This window comes from Procambarus clarkii, chromosome 49 (assembly GCF_040958095.1).
Source record: "Procambarus clarkii isolate CNS0578487 chromosome 49, FALCON_Pclarkii_2.0, whole genome shotgun sequence".
Taxonomy (NCBI): Eukaryota; Metazoa; Arthropoda; class Malacostraca; order Decapoda; family Cambaridae; genus Procambarus; species Procambarus clarkii.
In genome coordinates this window covers 26,665,093-26,686,380 of record NC_091198.1, presented here as the reverse complement: position 1 = coordinate 26,686,380, position 21,288 = coordinate 26,665,093, and the positions used below count along the sequence as shown (strand labels likewise).

General features: G+C 56.6%; 1 protein-coding gene across 1 annotated transcript in view; it reads right to left on the bottom strand.

The window, feature by feature from the left end:
• Positions 1-5,271: 5,271 nt before the first annotated feature.
• LOC138351235 (peptidyl-prolyl cis-trans isomerase-like) overlaps positions 5,272-21,288 on the bottom strand; it is a 54,418-nt gene continuing 38,401 nt past the window's right edge. Inside the window, exons 2-3 of the mRNA XM_069302870.1 lie at positions 6,735-6,914; positions 5,272-6,618 (exon numbers count right to left, since the gene is read on the bottom strand). Coding sequence (XP_069158971.1) covers positions 6,106-6,618; positions 6,735-6,914 — 693 coding nt within the window. The 3' untranslated portion in view covers positions 5,272-6,105. The remainder of the gene's footprint in view (positions 6,619-6,734; positions 6,915-21,288) is intronic.

The following is a 21,288-nucleotide window of genomic DNA, read 5'->3' as shown; positions in this document are numbered from 1 at the left end:
GAGAGAAAGATCAAGACAAGAAAGGGTGCGAGTCCGAGAGTCCAAATGAGTGGGCTCACCAGAATTCAGAAGAGACAGGGAAGAAGAGAGGAGAAACGGCTCAAGGAGGCGACCCCGGGTATTCGTCAGAACGTCACCCCAAAGAGAATGACGACAATTGAAGTCACCCAGCAGGAGCACAGGCTCCGGCAAGGAGTCCAGGAGGTGTTTCAAATCAGGAAGAGAGAGCGGGACACTCGGGGGGAGATAAATGGAACAAACTGTGTACCATTTCCCCACAAAGATACGAGCAGCAGAACAATGGAGAGGCGAAGGAAAAAGTAAAGGAACAAAGGGAACATCAGCCCGAATCAAAAGAGCAGAAGAATTAGAAGCCCCAGCAATGGCTGGGGGGGGGAGAGAAAGGAATAGCCACGAAAACGACCAGGACGAGCACCAAGCATTGGCTCCTGGAGACAGACACAAAGGGGCGAAAACCGCGAAATCAGAAGTTGGAGTTCGAGGAAATTGGCGTAATAACCTCGAACGTTCCATTGAAGAATGGACAACGACGAGAAGAGAAAGGACAAAAACAGAGAACAAGGAAGAAACAAAGGCGAAAGACCAACAGAGCACGTTAAAGAATATCAGGGTCGGGATCGGGGTCAGCAAAGTCAGGGTTAGGGGGCATGGGTAAACTGAGCAAAGACGGAGGGAAGGAAACGGGAGAACAGAGCAGAGGTGGGCGGGCAGGGTCTGGAGGAGGAGGAGGAAGAGGAGGAGACAACGGAGAGGAGCCGTCAAGGACAGCAGCAGGAGGAGGGGGAGTAGAAAGAGGGGAGCGCACCCCAGCAAGAGCAGCAACCGAAAGGGAAGCAGGGGCCAAAGAAACCTCCATAGCAGGAACAGGGGGCGCAAGCACTGAAACGGGAGGGGAAGGAGCAACAGAGCCAGAAGGAGGAGCTGAGGAAGAAAGCGAAGCCTTCTTACCCGCCGGGGAAGAGGAAGGAGAGGAGCCAGGCTTACGCTTCTGACTTAAAGAGACCGGTGTCCCAGCAACTACGTACCGGGCAACGGATTCCAGTGTCTCAACAGGAGAAGCCGAACGAGAGCACACACGACGGCCGTTAGGAGAGCGATGGACATCCGCCCGCACCGACAGGCGGTGGGGAGAGCCAATAGATGGAGGAAGAGGATGGGAAGGAGGATCGGAGGGGGACGAGGAAGAAGACACAGAAGACACGACAGACCGGGTAGAAGGAAGGGGAACCCCAGACAGAGGACCAGGAGGAGGATCCTTCGGGAGAGAACCCAAAGGAACAGAGGAGGGGGCAGTGGGCGCATCAGGGTCCAAGGCCCGGAAACGGTTGTGAGTCTGAGGAAGGCGGGAAGGACGAGGAGAGGAAGAGCGCAACACGCGAGCATAAGAGATATTAGCATAAGGCGGGAGCCGGCGAACCTGGCGCCTCGCCTCAGGAAAAGATAAACGCTCCCGGTGCTTCAGGTTGAGGACGGCTGCCTCAAGCTTGTAATGGACACACGCACGGGAGAAGGTAGGATGGGCCTCACCGCAGTTGAGGCAACGAGCCTGGGGAGAAGTGCACTCCGACTTAGAGTGACCCTCGCCACCACACAAAGGACAGAGAGAGACAGTCCCGGAGCAGCGGAGGGCACCATGCCCAAACCTCCAGCACTTGTTGCAGAGCCGAGGAGAAGGAATGTACTCCTGGACAGAGCACCTGGCACCAGCAAGAATGACAGAGGGTGGAAGGGTCCTACCATCAAAGGTAATCTTCACAACCCGGAGGGGTTGACGGCGACTACCACGAGGGGGACGAGTAAACGTGTCCACCTGGAGAATAGAATGGCCCTGGGCAGCGAGGATATGGCGAATATCGTCGTGGCAGTCGCGCAGGTCCCGAACACCGGTTGCAACATGGGGCGGGAGCAAAATACAGGGTGGTGGTGGTGTCACAACCATTAACAAATGAGGTATGAGGAATCAATATCATATACAGCACAATGGCATCACTTAAGATCCTCAGCTACCCTCCTCACTAAGATATATAACAGCACCTATCACCTGGTATAAAGGATACACAATGGTAGAATTGATCCATGGTATACATTACTGCAACATGACAAATATCCTAGCAGTCAAATGACACAAATAAGGTCACAAAGCCCGGACCGTAGCGGCAACACATGCGCTCGACTGAGAAAATCAAAGAGTGACCGCCCAGAGCCATGCTGGCCGGGAGCGACACTGTATCCACCTCTATGAGTCAGCTGACTCCTCTCTTTTAAATATCTCAAGCTCATCTACAGACATATCTTGATCAAGAACTTCTAATTCATATATCAACAAAATAAAGACTATAATACACAACCTTACATAATAATACATATTAATAATTCAGTACATTAAAAATTATATCATGATATAAAAATATGTGAACAAAGAATTCATATTGGCAAGACATGGTAACACTGGCGGGAGAGGGGAGGAGGGGTTAAGGGAGGATTTCAAGACGTCTGTCAGCCAGCCATTATACATAAGTATACATGAATACAATATAAAATATAAATATATACAACATGTGTATCAAAACTATGTCTATGTGGTATACATCTCACAGTGCCAAAATCTAATTTAATGTTAGAGGACAATGTAATGTACAATAATGAAAGGGAAATTATACAGTACACAAGACAGTAATACATCCGAGACCTAAATTTATACATTCTCCATCATAGTTCACATATTTCCTATACAGCATTATGTAGCATTCCATAATATAAGCATATACGGATGTTTTTCAAGCTACATGACATTAGGCTACTGCTATTCACTAGACTTCTAATATATATCCACAAATACATGGCAAGGACTTATGGTACAGATATATAATATACATAGATATATGTGGAATACATTGGCAATACACATTTAATACTAGTGTGTTGTCGAAAAAAGAATAACTACATAAATTAATATTCGTGATACTAGGCTAATCAGCCAAGACATCACTATACAGTTTGAGCACATCATACACCAGTTACAGTATGATCATACTGGTGTATGTGTGGTCATAACACCACCTCACACCCATATGGTAATATCACAACACACCATGGACCAGTATGGTAATATCACAACACACCATGGTCCAGTATGGTAATATCACAACACACCATGGTCCAGTATGGTAATATCACAACACACCATGAACCAGTATGGTAATATCACAACACACCATGAACCAGTATGGTAATATCACAACACACCATGGTCCAGTATGGTAATATCACAACACACCATGGTCCAGTATGGTAATATCACAACACACCATAGACCAGTATGGTAATATCACAACACACCATGGACCAGTATGGTAATATCACAACACACCATGGACCAGTATGGTAATATCACAACACACCATGGTCCAGTATGGTAATATCACAACACACCATGGTCCAGTATGGTAATATCACAACACACCATGGTCCAGTATGGTAATATCACAACACACCATGAACCAGTATGGTAATATCACAACACACCATGAACCTGTATGGTAATATCACAACACACCATGGTCCAGTATGGTAATATCACAACACACCATGGTCCAGTATGGTAATATCACAACACACCATAGACCAGTATGGTAATATCACAACACACCATGGACCAGTATGGTAATATCACAACACACCATGGACCAGTATGGTAATATCACAACACACCATGGTCCAGTATGGTAATATCACAACACACCATGGTCCAGTATGGTAATACCACAACACACCATGGTCCAGTATGGTAATATCACAACACACCATGGTCCAGTATGGTAATATCACAACACACCATGAACCAGTATGGTAATATCACAACACACCATGAACCAGTATGGTAATATCACAACACACCATGGTCCAGTATGGTAATATCACAACACACCATGGTCCAGTATGGTAATATCACAACACACCATAGACCAGTATGGTAATATCACAACACACCATGGACCAGTATGGTAATATCACAACACACCATGGACCAGTATGGTAATATCACAACACACCATGGTCCAGTATGGTAATATCACAACACACCATGGTCCAGTATGGTAATATCACAACACACCATGGTCCAGTATCGTAATATCACAACACACCATGGTCCAGTATGGTAATATCACAACACACCATGGTCCAGTATGGTAATATCACAACACACCATGGTCCAGTATGATAATATCACAACACACCATGGTCCAGTATGGTAATATCACAACACACCATGGTCCAGTATGGTAATATCACAACACACCATGGTCCAGTATGGTAATATCACAACACACCATGGTCCAGTATGGTAATATCACAACACACCATGGTCCAGTATGGTAATATCACAACACACCATGGTCCAGTATGATAATATCACAACACACCATGGTCCAGTATGGTAATATCACAACACACCATGGTCCAGTATGATAATATCACAACACACCATGGTCCAGTATGGTAATATCACAACACACCATGGTCCAGTATGGTAATATCACAACACACCATGGACCAGTATGGTAATATCACAACACACCATGGACCAGTATGGTAATATCACAACACACCATGGACCAGTATGGTAATATCACAACACACCATGGTCCAGTATGGTAATATCACAACACACCATGGTCCAGTATGGTAATATCACAACACACCATGATCTAGTATGATAATATCACAACACACCATGGTCCAGTATGGTAATATCACAACACACCATGGTCCAGTATGGTAATATCACAACACACCATGGACCAGTATGATAATATCACAACACACCATGGTCCAGTATGATAATATCACAACACACCATGGACCAGTATGGTAATATCACAACACACCATGGTCCAGTATGGTAATATCACAACACACCATGGTCCAGTATGATAATATCACAACACACCATGGTCCAGTATGGTAATATCACAACACACCATGGTCCAGTATGGTAATATCACAACACACCATGGTCCAGTATGGTAATATCACAACACACCATGGACCAGTATGGTAATATCACAACACACCATGGTCCAGTATGGTAATATCACAACACACCATGGTCCAGTATGATAATATCACAACACACCATGGTCCAGTATGGTAATATCACAACACACCATGGTCCAGTATGATAATATCACAACACACCATGGTCCAGTATGGTAATATCACAACACACCATGGACCAGTATGGTAATATCACAACACACCATGGACCAGTATGGTAATATCACAACACACCATGGACCAGTATGGTAATATCACAACACACCTGAGTGATTGTGAGGTGATGGTGATATAGCAGTGATAGTATAGTAGTGATATAGCAGTGATACTGAGGTGATAGTGATATGACAGTGATGGTGCAGCAGTGGTGCTGTAGCAGTGATGGTGATATATCAGTGAATGTAAGGAGGAAATCTATCACTGTGAGGTGATAATGCAGAGAAAGTGAAATGATGTTGGTGTAGCAGTGATAGTGTTATGTGATAGTGAGCTGTTGGTGATATAACAGTGACAACAGCTGTCATATAGTAACACCAACAATTTGTTACTCAACATGGTCAGTATATGACCCCAAGTGTGGGTCCTGAGGTGATGGTGATATATAGAGGTGATAGTGAAGCTATAGAGATACAACAATGATAGGTTACAGTACTGGGAAGATACAGCATTGATGGTGATACAGCCGAGATTGTCAGGTATATGATACCAAAGTTTAAATACCAAAGTGTTAAATACCAAAGATAGTGAAGTTATGATGATATAGTGATAAAGGTGTGTCCTTAAATTACATTGGCATCAAAACACGCAGTCCATGGTGATAGTGGTGGTACAGTGAACTAGAGTGGCAGCACAACAACACAATAGTGATGGTACAGTGAACTAGAGTGGCAGGACAACACCACAGTAGTGATGGTGGTGGTACAGTGAACTAGAGTGGCAGCACAACACCACAGTAGTGATGGTGGTGGTACAGTGAACTAGAGTGGCAGCACAACACCACAGTAGTGATGGTGGTGGTACAGTGAACTAGAGAGGCAGCACAACACCACAGTCCACCACAGTCACCTCCGTAATGTCACTGTGGTTGACTGCTGCCCTCACCACATCCAGGCCGCTCACCACATCACCGAAGACATCTGTAAACTGGCCACCATCCTGGCAGTCCCTGGTGATGATGACGAACTGGGCACTCCTGGGACCCCACGGCCTATACAAGGAAAACACAGCTCCTGCCCGGCCTGACTCCCGGTACTGCCCCTGGAGGTGAGGCAGCAGTGGGGCTCCTCCCTCACCATCATTCCTCTCGTAGTCTCCGCCCCTCACCCACTCCCCCGGCTTACCCTTGTGCCACACCTCCAACAGTTTAGTGTTGCGGTAGGTGTGGCCCCGCTGGCCCGTACACAACAACACAAACTGTCTGGCCAGCGGAGTGTCAGGGGTCAGCCGGATGGTGACCCGCCCTCTTGTTGACCCTGCCCACCCGAGGTCAAGGAACGCCAAGGTGCAGGAGGGCTCCAGCACGCCCACAACCTCACTCTTCTGCAGAAAATGAAATAAATCATGCTGATACCTGTATAACAAAATGTTATCATATTAGTTATCACAACTCAGTAAGTCAGTAATGTCAGTAAGACTAGTAGGTGTAATAAAGTAACCTGGAGGGTGTGGGCGTGGGCGGGCGTGGGCTGACGCAGGAGTGGGTGGAGGTACAGCTGTCCGTCTTGTAGAGTTATCATGGCGGAGCGGCGGCCATCTTGGTCTTCCTGGACGGCCAACACCCGGCCAGCCTCCACCAGCCTCTTGACGGGCTCCCTCATCCTGCGGAGGTCCTCAACCTGTGGACAGTGTCAGCACCATTATCACCTGTGGACAGTGTCAGCACCATTATCACCTGTGGTCAGTGTTAGCCCCATTATTACCTGTGGTCAGTGTCAGCCCCATTATCACCTGTGGTCAGTGTCAGCCCCATTATCACCTGTGGTCAGTGTCAGCCCCATTATTACCTGTGGACAGTGTTAGCCCCCATTATTACCTGTGGTCAGTGTTAGCCCCATTATCACCTGTGGTCAGTGTCAGCCACATTATCACCTGTGGTCAGTGTCAGCCCCATTATCACCTGTGGTCAGTGTCAGCCCCATTATCACCTGTGGTCAGTGTCAGCCCCATTATCACCTGTGGACAGTGTCAGACCCATTATCACCTGTGGACAGTGTTAGCCCCATTATTACCTGTGGTCAGTGTCAGCCCCATTATCACCTGTGGTCAGTGTCAGCCCCATTTCACCTGTGGTCAGTGTCAGCCCCATTATCACCTGTGGTCAGTGTTAGCCCCATTATTACCTGTGGTCAGTGTCAGCCCCATTATTACCTGTGGACAGTGTCAGCCCCATTATTACCTGTGGTCAGTGTCGGCCCCATTATCACCTGTGGTCAGTGTCAGCCCCATTATCACCTGTGGTCAGTGTCAGCCCTATTATCACCTGTGGTCAGTGTCAGCCCCATTATCACCTGTGATCAGTGTCAGCCCCATTATTACCTGTGGACAGTGTTAGCCCCATTATTACCTGTGGTCAGTGTCAGCCCCATTATTACCTGTGGTCAGTGTCAGCCCCATTATCACCTGTGGTCAGTGTCAGCCCCATTATTACCTGTGGTCAGTGTTAGCCCCATTATTACCTGTGGTCAGTGTCAGCCCCATTATCACCTGTGGTCAGTGTCAGCCCCATTATCACCTGTGGTCAGTGTCAGCCCAATTATCACCTGTGGTCAGTGTCAGCCCCATTATCACCTGTGGTCAGTGTCAGCCCCATTATCACCTGTGGTCAGTGTCAGCCACATTATCACCTGTGGTCAGTGTCAGCTCCATTATAACCTGTGGTCAATGTCAGCCCCATTATCACCTGTGGTCAGTGTCAGCCCCATTATTACCTGTACCATCAGCCCCCATCTACTGGCAGGGGGTTGGTGCTGGACCTGTAGCTCCAGCTCACCTCTACTGGCAGGGAGTCGGTTCTGGACCTGTAGCTCCAGCCCCCCTCGACTGGCAGGGGGTTGGTTCTGGACCTGCAGCTTCAGCCCCCCTCTACTGGAATGGGGTTGGTGCTGGACCGGTAGCTCCAGCACCCCCCTCTACTGGCCGGGGGTCGGTCCTGGACCTGTAGCTCCAGTCCCCCCTCCACTGGCCGGGGGTCGGTTCTGGACCTGTAGCTCCAGTCCCCCCTCTACTGGCAGGGGGTTGATGCTGGACCTGTAGCTCCAGCCCCCCTCTACTGGCAGAGGGTTGGTTCTGGACCTGTAGCTCCAGCCCCCCTCTACTGGCAGGGGGTTGGTTCTGGACCTGTAGCTCCAGCTCACCTCTACTGGCAGGGAGTCGGTTCTGGACCTGTAGCTCCAGCCCCCCTCGACTGGCAGGGGGTTGGTCCTGGATCTGTTTCTCAAGACCCCCCTCTACTGGCAGAGGGTTGGTTCTGGACCTGTAGCTTCAGCCCCCCTCTACTGGCAGGGGGTTGGTGCTGGACCTGTAGCTCCAGCCCATCTCTACTGGCAGGGGGTTGGTGCTGAACATGTAGCTGCAGCCCCCCCCCTCTACTGGTAGGGGGTTGGGGCTGGACCTGTAGCTCCATCCACCCCTCCCTACTGGCAGGGGGTTGGTGCTGGACCTGTAGCTCCAGCCCCCCTCTAATGGCAGGGGGTTGGTGCTGGACCTGTAGCTCCACCCCCCTCTCTACTGGCAGGGGGTTGGTGCAGGACCTGTAGCTCCAGCCCCCCCTCTACTGGCAGGGGGTTGGCGCTGGACCTGTAGCTTCAGCTTCCCCTCTACTGGCAGGGGGTTGGTGCTGAACCTGTAGCTTCAGCTTCCCCTCTACTGGCAGGGGGTTGGCGCTGGACCTGTAGCAACAGCCCACCTCTACTGGCTTCGGTTCGGTGCTGGACCTGTAGCTCCAGCCCACCTCTACGGGCAGGGGGTTTGTGCTGGACCTGTAGCTCCAGCCCTCTCTACTGGCAGGGGGTTAGTGCTGGACCTGAAGCTCTAGCCCCCTCTACTGACAGGGGGTTGGTGCTGGATCTGTAGCTCCAGCTCCCTCTACTGGCAGGGGGTTGATGCTGGGACTGTAGCTCCTGCCCCCCTCTACTGGCAGGGACTTGGTGCTGGACCTGTAGCTCCATCTCCCTGTCTACTGGCAAAAGGTTGGTGCTGGACCTGTAGTTCCAGCCCCCTCTACCGGCAGGGGGTTGGTGCTGGACCTGTAGGTCCAGCCCCCCTCTACTGGCAGGGGCTTGGAGCTGGATCTGTAGCTCCAGCCCCCCTCTACTGGCAGGGGGTTGGTCCTGGATCTGTAGCTCCAGCCCCCCTCTACTGGCAGGGAGTTGGTTCTGGACCTGTAGCTCCAGCCCCCCTCTACTGGCAGGGAGTTATTTCTGGATCTGTAGCACCAGCCCACCTCTACTGGCAGGGGGTTGGTGCTGAACCTCTAGCTGCAGCCCCCCTCTACTGGCAGGGAGTTGGTGCTGGACCTGTAGCTCCAGCCCCCCTCTACTGGCAGGGGGGTTGGTGCTGGACCTGTAGCTCCAGCCCCCTCCCTCTCTACTGGCAGGGGGTTTGGTGCTGGACCTGTAGCTCCACCCCCTCCCCCTTCTACTGGCATGGGGTTGGTGCTGGACCTGTAGCTCCAACCCCATCTCAACGGGCAGGGAGGATGATGCTGAACCTGTAGCTCCACCCCCTCTAATGGCAGGGGGTTAGTGCTTGTCCTGTAGCTCCAGCCCCCTCTAATGGCAGGGGGTTAGTGCTTGACCTGTAGCTCCAGCCCCCTCTTCTGGCAGGGGGTTTGTGCTTGACCTGTAGCTCCAGCCCCCCCTCTACTGGCAGGGGGTCGGTGCTGGACCTGTAGCTCCAGCCCACCTCTTCTGGCAGGGGGTTAGTGCTTGTCCTGTAGCTCCAGCCCCCCTTCTACTGGCAGGGGGTTGGTGCTGGACCTGTAGCTTCGCTCCCTCTACTAACAGGGGGATGATGCTGGGACTGTAGCTCCAGCCCCCCTCCACTGTCAGGGGGTAGGTGCTGGACCTGTAGCTGCAGCCCCCTCTACTGGCAGGGGTTGGTGCTGGACCTGTAGCTCCAGCCTCCCTCTACTGGCAGGGAGTTGGTTCTGGGCCTGTAGCTCCGGCCACCCTCTACTGGAAGGGGATTGGTGCTGGACCTGTAGCTCCAGCCCCCCTCTACTGGCAGGGGGTTGGTGCTGGACCTGTAGCTCCAGCCCCCCTCTACTGGCAGGGGCTTGGAGCAGGATCTGTAGCTCCAGCCCCCGTCTACTGGCAAGGGGTTGGTGCTGGACTTGTAGCTCCAACCCCTCTCTACTGGCAGGGGGTTGGTGCTAGACCTGTAGCTCCAGCCCCCCTCTACTGCCAGGGAGTTGGTTCTGGACCTGTAGCTCCAGCCCCCCACTACTGGCAAGGGGTTGGTGCTGGACCTGTAGCTGCAGCCCCCTCTACTGGCAGGGGGTTGGTGCTGGACCTTTACCTCCAGCCTCCCTCTACTGGCAGGGGGTTGGTGCTGGACCTGTAGCTCCAGCCCCCTTCTACTGGCAGAGGGTTGGTCCTGGATCTGTAGCTCCAGAACCCCATCTACTGGCAGGGAGTTGGTTCTGGACCTGTAGCTCCAGCCCCCCTCTACTGGCAAGGGGTTGGTGCTGGACCTGTAGCTCCAGCCCCCTCTACTGGCAGGGGGTTGGTGCTGGACCTGTAGCTGCAGCCCCCTCTACTGGCAGGGGGTTGGTGCTGGACCTGTAGCTCCAGCCCCCCTCAACTAGCAGGGGGTTGGTGCTGGACCTGTAGCTCCAGCACCCCCCCCCCCCCCTCTCTACTGGCTGGGGTTTGGTGCTGGACCTGTAGCTCCACCCCCTTCCCCCTCTAGTGGCAGGGGGTTAGTGCTGGACCTGTAGCTTCACACCCCTCCATACTGACAGAGGGTGGTGGTGGACCTGTAGCTCTAGCCCCCCTCTACTGGCAGGGGGTTGGTCCTGGACCTGTAGCTTCACACCCCTCCATTCTGGCAGGGGGTTGGTGCTGGACCTGTAGCTCCAGCCCCACCTCTACTGGCAGAGGGTGGTGCTGGACCTGTAGCTCCACCCCCCTCTACTGGCAGGGGGTTGGTGATGGACCTGTAGCTCCAGCCCTTCTCAACTGGCACGGGGTTGGTGCCAGACCTGTAGCTCCAGCCCACCTCAACTGGCAGGGGGTTGGTGCTGGACCTGCATGTACAGCCCACCTCTACTGGCAGGGGGTTGGTGCTGGACCTGTAGCCCCAGCCCCCCTTCTACTGGCAGGACGTTGGTGCTGGACCTGTAGCCCGAACCCCCCTCTACTGGCAGGGAGTTGGTGCTGGACCTGTAGCTCCAGCCCACGTTTACTGGCAGGGGGTTGGTGCTGGACCTGTAGCTCCAGCCCACCTCTATTGGCAGGGGGTTGGTGCTGGACCTGTAGCTCCAGCCCACCTCTACTTGCAGGGGGTTGGTGCTGGACCTGTAGCTCCCGCCCCTCTCTATTGGCAGAGGGTTGGTGCTGGACCTGTAGCTCCAGCCCCACTCTACTGGCAGGGGGTTGATGCTGGACCTGTAGTTCCAGCCCTTCTCTACTGGCAGGGGGTCGGTTCTGGACCTGTAGCTCCAGCCCATCTCTACTGGCAGGGGGTTGGGGCTGGACATGCAGTTCCAGCCCCCCTCTACTGGCAGGGGGTTGGTCCAGGATCTGTTTCTCAAGACCCCCCTCTACTGGCAGAGGGTTGGTGCTGGACTTGTAGCTCCAGCCCATCTCTACTGGCAGGGGGTTGGTGCTGAACCTGTAGCTGCAGCCCCACCTCTACTGGCAGGGGGTTGGGGCTGGATCTGTAGCTCCATCCACCCCTCTCTACTGGTAGGGGGTTGGTGCCGGACCTGTAGCTCCAGCCCCCCTTTAATGGCAGGGGGGTGGTGCTGGACCTGTAGTTCCACCCCCCTCTCTAATGGCAGATGGATGGTGCGGGACCTGTAGCTCCAGTCCCCCCTCTGCTAGCAGGGGGCTGGTTCTGGATCTGTAGCTCCAGCCCCCCTGTACTGGCAGAGGTTGGTTCTGAACCTGCAGCTTCAGCCCCCCTCTACTGGCAGGGGGTTCGTGCTGGACCTGTAGCTCCAGCCTCCTTCTACTGGCAGAGGGTTTGTGCTAGACCTGTAGCTCCAGCCCCACTCTACTAGCAAGGGGTTGGTGCTGGACCTGTAGCTCCTGCCCACTTCTACTGGCAGGGAGATGGTTCTGGACCTGTAGCTCCAGCTACCCCCCTCTATACTGACAGGGGGGGGGTTGATGCTGGACCTGTATCTCCAGCCTACCTTTACTGTCAGGGGGTTGGTGCTGGACCTGTAGCTCCAGCCCCCCTCTACTGGCAGGGGGTTGCATCTGGACTTGTAGCTCCAGCCCCCCCCCCCTCTACTAACAGGGGGTTGGAGCTGGACCTGCAGCTCCAGCCCCCCTCTACTGGCAGGGGTTGGTGCTGGACCTGTAGCTTCAGCCCCCCTCTACTGGCAGGGGGTTAGTGCTGGACCTGTAGCTCCAGCCTCCCTCTACCGGCAGGGGGGATGGTGCTGGACCTGTAGCTCCAGCCCCCTTCTACTGGCAGGGGGTTGGTGCTGGACCTGTAGCTCCAGCCCCCCTCCACTGGCAGGGGGTTGGTGCTGGACCTGTAGCTCAACCCCCCTCTCTACTGGCAGGGGGTTAGTGCTGGACCTGTAGCTCCAGCCTCCCTCTACCGGCAGGGGGATGGTGCTGGACCTGTAGCTCCCGCCCCCCTCTAGTGGCAGGAGGTTAGTGCTGGACTTGTAGCTCCAGCCCACCTATACTGGCAGGGGGGATGGTGCTGGACCTGTAGCTTCACACCCCTTCATACTAGCAGGGGGTTGGTGCTGAACCTGTAGCTCCAGCCCTCCCTCTACTGGCAGGGGGTTGGGGCTGGACCTGTAGCTCCATCTACCCCTCCCAACTGGCAGGGGGTTGGTGCTGGACCTGTAGCTCCAGCCCACCTCTACTGGCAAGAGGTTTGTGCTGGACCTGTAGCTCCAGCCCCCATATACAGGCAGGGGTCGGTGCTGAACCTGTAGCTCCAGCCCCCCCTCTATTTGCAGGGAGTTATTTCTGGACCTGTAGCTCCAGCCCACCTCTACTGGCAGGAAGTTGGTGCTGAACCTCTAGTTGCAGCCCCCCTCTACAGGCAGGGAGTTAGTTCTGGACCTGTAGCTCCAGCCCACCTTTACTGGCAGGGGGTTGGTGCTGGACCTGTAGCTCAAGCCCCCCTCTACTGGCAGGGGGTTGGTGCTGGACCTGTAGCTCAAGCCCCCCTCTACTGGCAGGGGGTTGGTGCTGGATCTGTATCTAATGCCCCCTCTACTGGCAGGGGTTGGTGCTGGACCTGTAGCTCCAGCCACCCTCTACTGGCAGGGGGTTGGTGCTGGACCTGTAGCTCAAGCCCCCTTCTACTGGCAGGGGGTTGGTGCTGGACCTGTAGCTCTAGCCCCCCTCTACTGGCAGGGGGTTGGTGCTGGACCTGTAGCTCCAGCCCCCCTCTACTGGCAAGTGGTTGGTGCTGGACCTGTAGCTCCAGCCCCCCTCTACTGGCAAGGGGTTTGTGCTGAACCTGTAGCTCCAGCCCCCCTCTACTGGCAAGGGGTTGGTGCTGGACCTGTAGCTCCAGCCCCCCTCTACTGGCAGGGGGTTGGTGCTGGACCTGTAGCTCCAGCCCCCCTCTACTGGCAAGGGGTTGGTGCTGGACCTGTAGCTCCAGCCCCCCCTCTACTGGCAGGGGGTTGGTGCTGGACCTGTAGCTCCTGCACCCCTCTACTGGCTTCGGGTTGGTGCTGGACCTGTAGCTCCAGCCCCCCTCTATTGGGAGGGAGTTATTTTTGGACCTGTAGCTCCAGCCCACCTCTACTGGCAGGGGGTTAGTGCTGGACCTGTAGCTTAAGCCCACCTCTACTGGCAGGGGGTTGGTGCTGGACCTGTAGCCCCAACCCCTCTCTACTGGCAGGGGGTTGGTGCTGGACCTGTAGGTCCAGCCCACGTATACTGGCAGGGGGTTGGTGCTGGACCTGTAGCTCCAGCCCACCTCTATTGGCAGGGGGTTGGTGCTGGACCTGTAGCTCCAACCCACCTCTACTGGCAGTGGGTTGGTGCTGGACCTGTAGCTCAAGCCCACCTCTATTGGCAGGGGGTTCGTGCTGGACCTGTAGCTCCAGCCCCTCTACTGGCAGGGGGTTGGTGCTGGACCTGTAGCTCCAGCCCACCTCTATTAGCAGGGGATTGATGCTGGACCTGTAGCTCCAGCCCCCCTCTACTGGCAGGGGGTTGGTGCTGGACCTGTAGCTCCAGCACCCCTCTACTGGCAGGGGGTTGGTGCTGGACCTGTAGCTCCAGCCCACCTCTACTGGCAGGGGGTTGGTGCTGGACCTGTAGCTCCAGCCCCCCTCTACTGGCAGGGGGTTGGTGCTGGACCTGTAGCTCCAGCACCCCTCTACTGGCAGGGGGTTGGTGCTGGACCTGTAGCTCCAGCCCACCTCTACTGGCAGGGGGTTGGTGCTGGACCTGTAGCTCCAGCCCCCCCTCTACTGGCAGGGGGTTGGTACTGGACCTGTAGCTCCAGCCCCCCTCTACTGGCAGGGGGTTGGTGCTGGACCTGTGGCTCCAGCCCCCCCCCTACTGGCAGGGGGTTAGTTCTGGCCCTGTAGCTCCAGCTATCCTCTACTGGCAGGGGGTTGGTTTTGGGCCTGTAGCTCCAAACCCCCCCCCCCCCCTCTACTGGCAGGGGGTTGGTTTTGGGCCTGTAGCTCCAACCCCCCCCCCCTCTACTGGCAGGGGGTTGGTTTTGGGCCTGTAGCTCCAACCCCCCCCCCCCTCTACTGGCAGGGGGTTAGTTTTGGGCCTGTAGCTCCAACCCCCTCCCCCTCTACTGGCAGGGGGTTGGTGCTGAACCAGTAGCTCCAGCCCACCTCTACTGGCAGGGGGTTGTTACTGGACCTGTAGCTCCAGCCCACCTCTACTGGCACGGGGTTGGTGTTGGACCTGTAGCTCCAGCCCCAACTTTACTGACAGGGGGTTGGTGCTGGACATGTAGCTCCAGCCCCCCTCTACTGGCAGGGAGTTGGTGGTGGAACTGTAGCTCCAAACCCCCTCCCTCTACTGGCAGGGAGTTGGTGTTGGACTTATAGCTCCATCCCCCTCTACTGGCACGGGGTTGGTGCTGGACCTGTAGCTCTAGCCCCCCCCCGTCTACTGGCAGGGGGTTGGTGCTGGACCTGTAGCTCCAGCCCACCTCTACTGGCACGGGGTTGGTGTTGGACCTGTAGCTCCAGCCCCAACTTTACTGGCAGGGGGTTGGTGCTGGACCTGTAGCTCCAGCCCCCCTCTACTGGTAGGGGGTTAGTGGTGGAACTGTAGCTCCAGCCCCCCCCCCCCTCTAATGGCTTCGGGTTGGTGCTGGACTTGTAGCTGCAGCCCCCCCCCCTCCATTGGCAGGGAGTTATTTCTGGACCTGTAGCTGCAGCCCCCTTCTACTGGCAGGGGGTTGGTGCTGGACCTGTAGCTCCAGCCCCCTTCTACTGGCAGGGGGTTGGTGCTGGACCTGTAGCTCCAGCCCCCGTCTACCTGCAGGGGGTTGGTTCTGGACCTGCAGCTCCAGCCCCCCTCTACTGGCAGGGGGTTGGAGCTGGACCTGTAGCTCTAGCCCACCTCTACTGGCAAGGAGTTAGTGCTGGACCTGTAGCTCCAGCCTCCCTCTACCGGCAGGGGGGATGGTGCTGGACCTGTTGCTCCACCACCCTATACTGGCAGGGGGTTGGTGGTGGAACTGTAGCTCCAGCCCCACTCTACTCCAGGAGCTACAGGTCCTGCCCACTTCTATTGGCAGGGAGATGGTTCTGGACCTGTAGCTCCAGCTACCCCCCCTCTAAACTGACAGGGGGGGGGGGGTTGATGCTGGACCTGTATCTCCAGCCTACCTTTACTGTCAGGGGGTTGGTGCTGGACCTGTAGCTCCAGCCCCCCTCTACTGGCAGGGGGTTGGATCTGGACTTGTAGCTCCAGCCCCACCCCTCTACTAGCAGGGGGTTGGAGCTGGACCTGTAGCTCCAGCCCCCTTCTACTGGCAGGGGGTTGGTGCTGGACCTGTAGCTACAGCCCCCCTCCACTGGCAGGGGGTTGGAGCTGGACCTGTAGCTCAACCCCCCTCTCTACTGGCAGGGGGTTAGTGCTGGACCTGTAGCTCCAGCCTCCCTCTACCGGCAGGGGGGATGGTGCTGGACCTGTAGCTCCAGCCCCCCTCTAGTGGCTGGAGGTTAGTGCTGGACCTGTAGCTCCAGCCCACCTCTACTGGCAGGGGGTTGGTCCAGGATCTGTTTCTCAAGACCCCCCTCTACTGGCAGAGGGTTGGTGCTGGACTTGTAGCTCCAGCCCATCTCTACTGGCAGGGGGTTGGTGCTGAACCTGTAGCTGCAGCCCCACCTCTACTGGCAGGGGGTTGGGGCTGGATCTGTAGCTCCATCCACCCCTCTCTACTGGTAGGGGGTTGGTGCCGGACCTGTAGCTCCAGCCCCCTTTAATGGCAGGGGGGTGGTGCTGGACCTGTAGTTCCACCCCCCTCTCTAATGACAGATGGTTGGTGCGGGACCTGTAGCTCCAGTCCCCCCTCTGCTAGCAGGGGGCTGGTTCTGGATCTGTAGCTCCAGCCCCCCTGTACTGGCAGAGGTTGGTTCTGAACCTGCAGCTTCAGCCCCCCTCTACTGGCAGGGGGTTCGTGCTGGACCTGTAGCTCCAGCCTCCTTCTACTGGCAGAGGGTTTGTGCTAGACCTGTAGCTCCAGCCCCACTCTACTAGCAAGGGGTTGGTGCTGGACCTGTAGCTCCTGCCCACTTCTACTGGCAGGGAGATGGTTCTGGACCTGTAGCTCCAGCTACCCCCCTCTATACTGACAGGGGGGGGGTTGATGCTGGACCTGTATCTCCAGCCTACCTTTACAGTCAAGGGGTTGGTGCTGGACCTGTAGCTCCAGCCCCCCTCTACTGGCAGGGGGTTGCATCTGGACTTGTAGCTCCAGCCCCCCCCCCCTCTACTAGCAGGGGGTTGGAGCTGGACCTGCAGCTCCAGCCCCCCTCTACTGGCAGGGGGTTGGTGCTGGACCTGTAGCTTCAGCCCCCCTCTACTGGCAGGGGGTTAGTGCTGGACCTGTAGCTCCAGCCTCCCTCTACCGGCAGGGGGGATGGTGCTGGACCTGTAGCTCCAGCCCCCTTCTACTGGCAGGGGGTTGGTGCTGGACCTGTAGCTCCAGCCCCCCTCCACTGGCAGGGGGTTGGTGCTGGACCTGTAGCTCAACCCCCCTCTCTACTGGCAGGGGGTTAGTGCTGGACCTGTAGCTCCAGCCTCCCTCTACCGGCAGGGGGGATGGTGCTGGACCTGTAGCTCCCGCCCCCCTCCAGTGGCAGGAGGTTAGTGCTGGACTTGTAGCTCCAGCCCACCTATACTGGCAGGGGGGATGGTGCTGGACCTGTAGCTTCACACCCCTTCATACTAGCAGGGGGTTGGTGCTGAACCTGTAGCTCCAGCCCTCCCTCTACTGGCAGGGGGTTGGGGCTGGACCTGTAGCTCCATCTACCCCTCCCAACTGGCAGGGGGTTGGTGCTGGACCTGTAGCTCCAGCCCACCTCTACTGGCAAGAGGTTTGTGCTGGACCTGTAGCTCCAGCCCCCATATACAGGCAGGGGTCGGTGCTGAACCTGTAGCTCCAGCCCCCCCTCTATTTGCAGGGAGTTATTTCTGGACCTGTAGCTCCAGCCCACCTCTACTGGCAGGAAGTTGGTGCTGAACCTCTAGTTGCAGCCCCCCTCTACAGGCAGGGAGTTAGTTCTGGACCTGTAGCTCCAGCCCACCTTTACTGGCAGGGGGTTGGTGCTGGACCTGTAGCTCAAGCCCCCCTCTACTGGCAGGGGGTTGGTGCTGGACCTGTAGCTCAAGCCCCCCTCTACTGGCAGGGGGTTGGTGCTGGATCTGTATCTAATGCCCCCTCTACTGGCAGGGGTTGGTGCTGGACCTGTAGCTCCAGCCACCCTCTACTGGCAGGGGGTTGGTGCTGGACCTGTAGCTCCAGCCCCCTTCTACTGGCAGGGGGTTGGTGCTGGACCTGTAGCTCCAGCCCCCCTCTACTGGCAAGTGGTTGGTGCTGGACCTGTAGCTCCAGCCCCCCTCTACTGGCAAGGGGTTTGTGCTGAACCTGTAGCTCCAGCCCCCCTCTACTGGCAAGGGGTTGGTGCTGGACCTGTAGCTCCAGCCCCCCTCTACTGGCAGGGGGTTGGTGATGGACCTGTAGCTCCAGCCCCCCTCTACTGGCAAGGGGTTGGTGCTGGACCTGTAGCTCCAGCCCCCCCCTCTACTGGCAGGGGGTTGGTGCTGGACCTGTAGCTTCTACACCCCTCTACTGGCTTTGGGTTGGTGCTGGACCTGTAGCTCCAGCCCCCCTCTATTGGGAGGGAGTTATTTTTGGACCTGTAGCTCCAGCCCACCTCTACTGGCAGGGGGTTAGTGCTGGACCTGTAGCTTAAGCCCACCTATACTGGCAGGGGGTTGGTGCTGGACCTGTAGCTTCACACCCCTTCATACTAGCAGGGGTTGGTGCTGAACCTGTAGCTCCAGCCCTCCCTCTACTGGCAGGGGGTTGGTGCTGGACCTGTAGCTCCAGCCCACCTCTACTGGCAAGAGGTTTGTGCTGGACCTGTAGCTCCAGCCCCCATCTACAGGAGGGGGTCGGTGCTGAACCTGTAGCTCCTGCCCCCCCTCTATTTGCAGGGAGTCATTTCTGGACCTGTAGCTCCAGCCCACCTCTACTGGCAGGAAGTTGGTGCTGAACCTCTAGTTGCAGCCCCCCTCTACAGGCAGGGAGTTAGTTCTGGACCTGTAGCTCCAGCCCACCTTTACTGGAAGGGGGTTGGTGCTGGACCTGTAGCTCAAGCCCCCCTCTACTGGCAGGGGGTTGGTGCTGGACCTGTAGCTCAAGCCCCCCTCTACTGGGAGGGGGTTGGTGCTGGACCTGTATCTAATGCCCCCTCTACTGGCAGGGGTTGGTGCTGGACCTGTAGTTCCAGCCACCCTCTACTGGCAGGGGGTTGGTGCTGGACCTGTAGCTCAAGCCCCCTTCTACTGGCAGGGGGTTGGTGCTGGACCTGTAGCTCTAGCCCCCCTCTACTGGCAGGGGGTTGGTGCTGGACCTGTAGCTCCAGCCCCCCTCTACTGGCAAGTGGTTGGTGCTGGACCTGTAGCTCCAGCCCCCCTCTACTGGCAAGGGGTTTGTGCTGAACCTGTAGCTCCAGCCCCCCTCTACTGGCAAGGGGTTGGTGCTGGACCTGTAGCTCCAGCCCCCCTCTACTGGCAAAGGGTAGGTGCTGGACCTGTAGCTCCAGCCCCCCTCTACTGGCAAGGGGTTGGTGCTGGACCTGTAGCTCCAGCCCCCCCTCTACTGGCAGGGGGTTGGTGCTGGACCTGTAGCTCCTGCACCCCTCTACTGGCTTCGGGTTGGTGCTGGACCTGTAGCTCCAGCCCCCCTCTATTGGGAGGGAGTTATTTTTGGACCTGTAGCTCCAGCCCACCTCTACTGGCAGGGGGTTAGTGCTGGACCTGTAGCTTAAGCCCACCTCTACTGGCAGGGGGTTGGTGCTGGACCTGTAGCCCCAACCCCTCTCTACTGGCAGGGGGTTGGTGCTGGACCTGTAGGTCCAGCCCACGTATACTGGCAGGGGGTTGGTGCTGGACCTGTAGCTCCAGCCCACCTCTATTGGCAGGGGGTTGGTGCTGGACCTGTAGCTCCAACCCACCTCTACTGGCAGTGGGTTGGTGCTGGACCTGTAGCTCAAGCCCACCTCTATTGGCAGGGGGTTCGTGCTGGACCTGTAGCTCCAGCCCCTCTACTGGCAGGGGGTTGGTGCTGGACCTGTAGCTCCAGCCCACCTCTATTAGCAGGGGATTGATGCTGGACCTGTAGCTCCAGCCCCTCTCTACTGGCAGGGGGTTGGTGCTGGACCTGTAGCTCCAGCACCCCTCTACTGGCAGGGGGTTGGTGCTGGACCTGTAGCTCCAGCACCCCTCTACTGGCAGGGGGTTGGTGCTGGACCTGTAGCTCAACCCCCCTCTCTACAGGCAGGGGGTTAGTGCTGGACCTGTAGCTCCAGCCTCCCTCTACCGGCAGGGGGGATGGTGCTGGACCTGTAGCTCCCGCCCCCCTCCAGTGGCAGGAGGTTAGTGCTGGACTTGTAGCTCCAGCCCACCTATACTGGCAGGGGGGATGGTGCTGGACCTGTAGCTTCACACCCCTTCATACTAGCAGGGGGTTGGTGCTGAACCTGTAGCTCCAGCCCTCCCTCTACTGGCAGGGGGTTGGGGCTGGACCTGTAGCTCCATCTACCCCTCCCAACTGGCAGGGGGTTGGTGCTGGACCTGTAGCTCCAGCCCACCTCTACTGGCAAGAGGTTTGTGCTGGACCTGTAGCTCCAGCCCCCATATACAGGCAGGGGTCGGTGCTGAACCTGTAGCTCCAGCCCCCCCTCTATTTGCAGGGAGTTATTTCTGGACCTGTAGCTCCAGCCCACCTCTACTGGCAGGAAGTTGGTGCTGAACCTCTAGTTGCAGCCCCCCTCTACAGGCAGGGAGTTAGTTCTGGACCTGTAGCTCCAGCCCACCTTTACTGGCAGGGGGTTGGTGCTGGACCTGTAGCTCAAGCCCCCCTCTACTGGCAGGGGGTTGGTGCTGGACCTGTAGCTCAAGCCCCCCTCTACTGGCAGGGGGTTGGTGCTGGATCTGTATCTAATGCCCCCTCTACTGGCAGGGGTTGGTGCTGGACCTGTAGCTCCAGCCACCCTCTACTGGCAGGGGGTTGGTGCTGGACCTGTAGCTCCAGCCCCCTTCTACTGGCAGGGGGTTGGTGCTGGACCTGTAGCTCCAGCCCCCCTCTACTGGCAAGTGGTTGGTGCTGGACCTGTAGCTCCAGCCCCCCTCTACTGGCAAGGGGTTTGTGCTGAACCTGTAGCTACAGCCCCCCTCTACTGGCAAGGGGTTGGTGCTGGACCTGTAGCTCCAGCCCCCCTCTACTGGCAGGGGGTTGGTGATGGACCTGTAGCTCCAGCCCCCCTCTACTGGCAAGGGGTTGGTGCTGGAC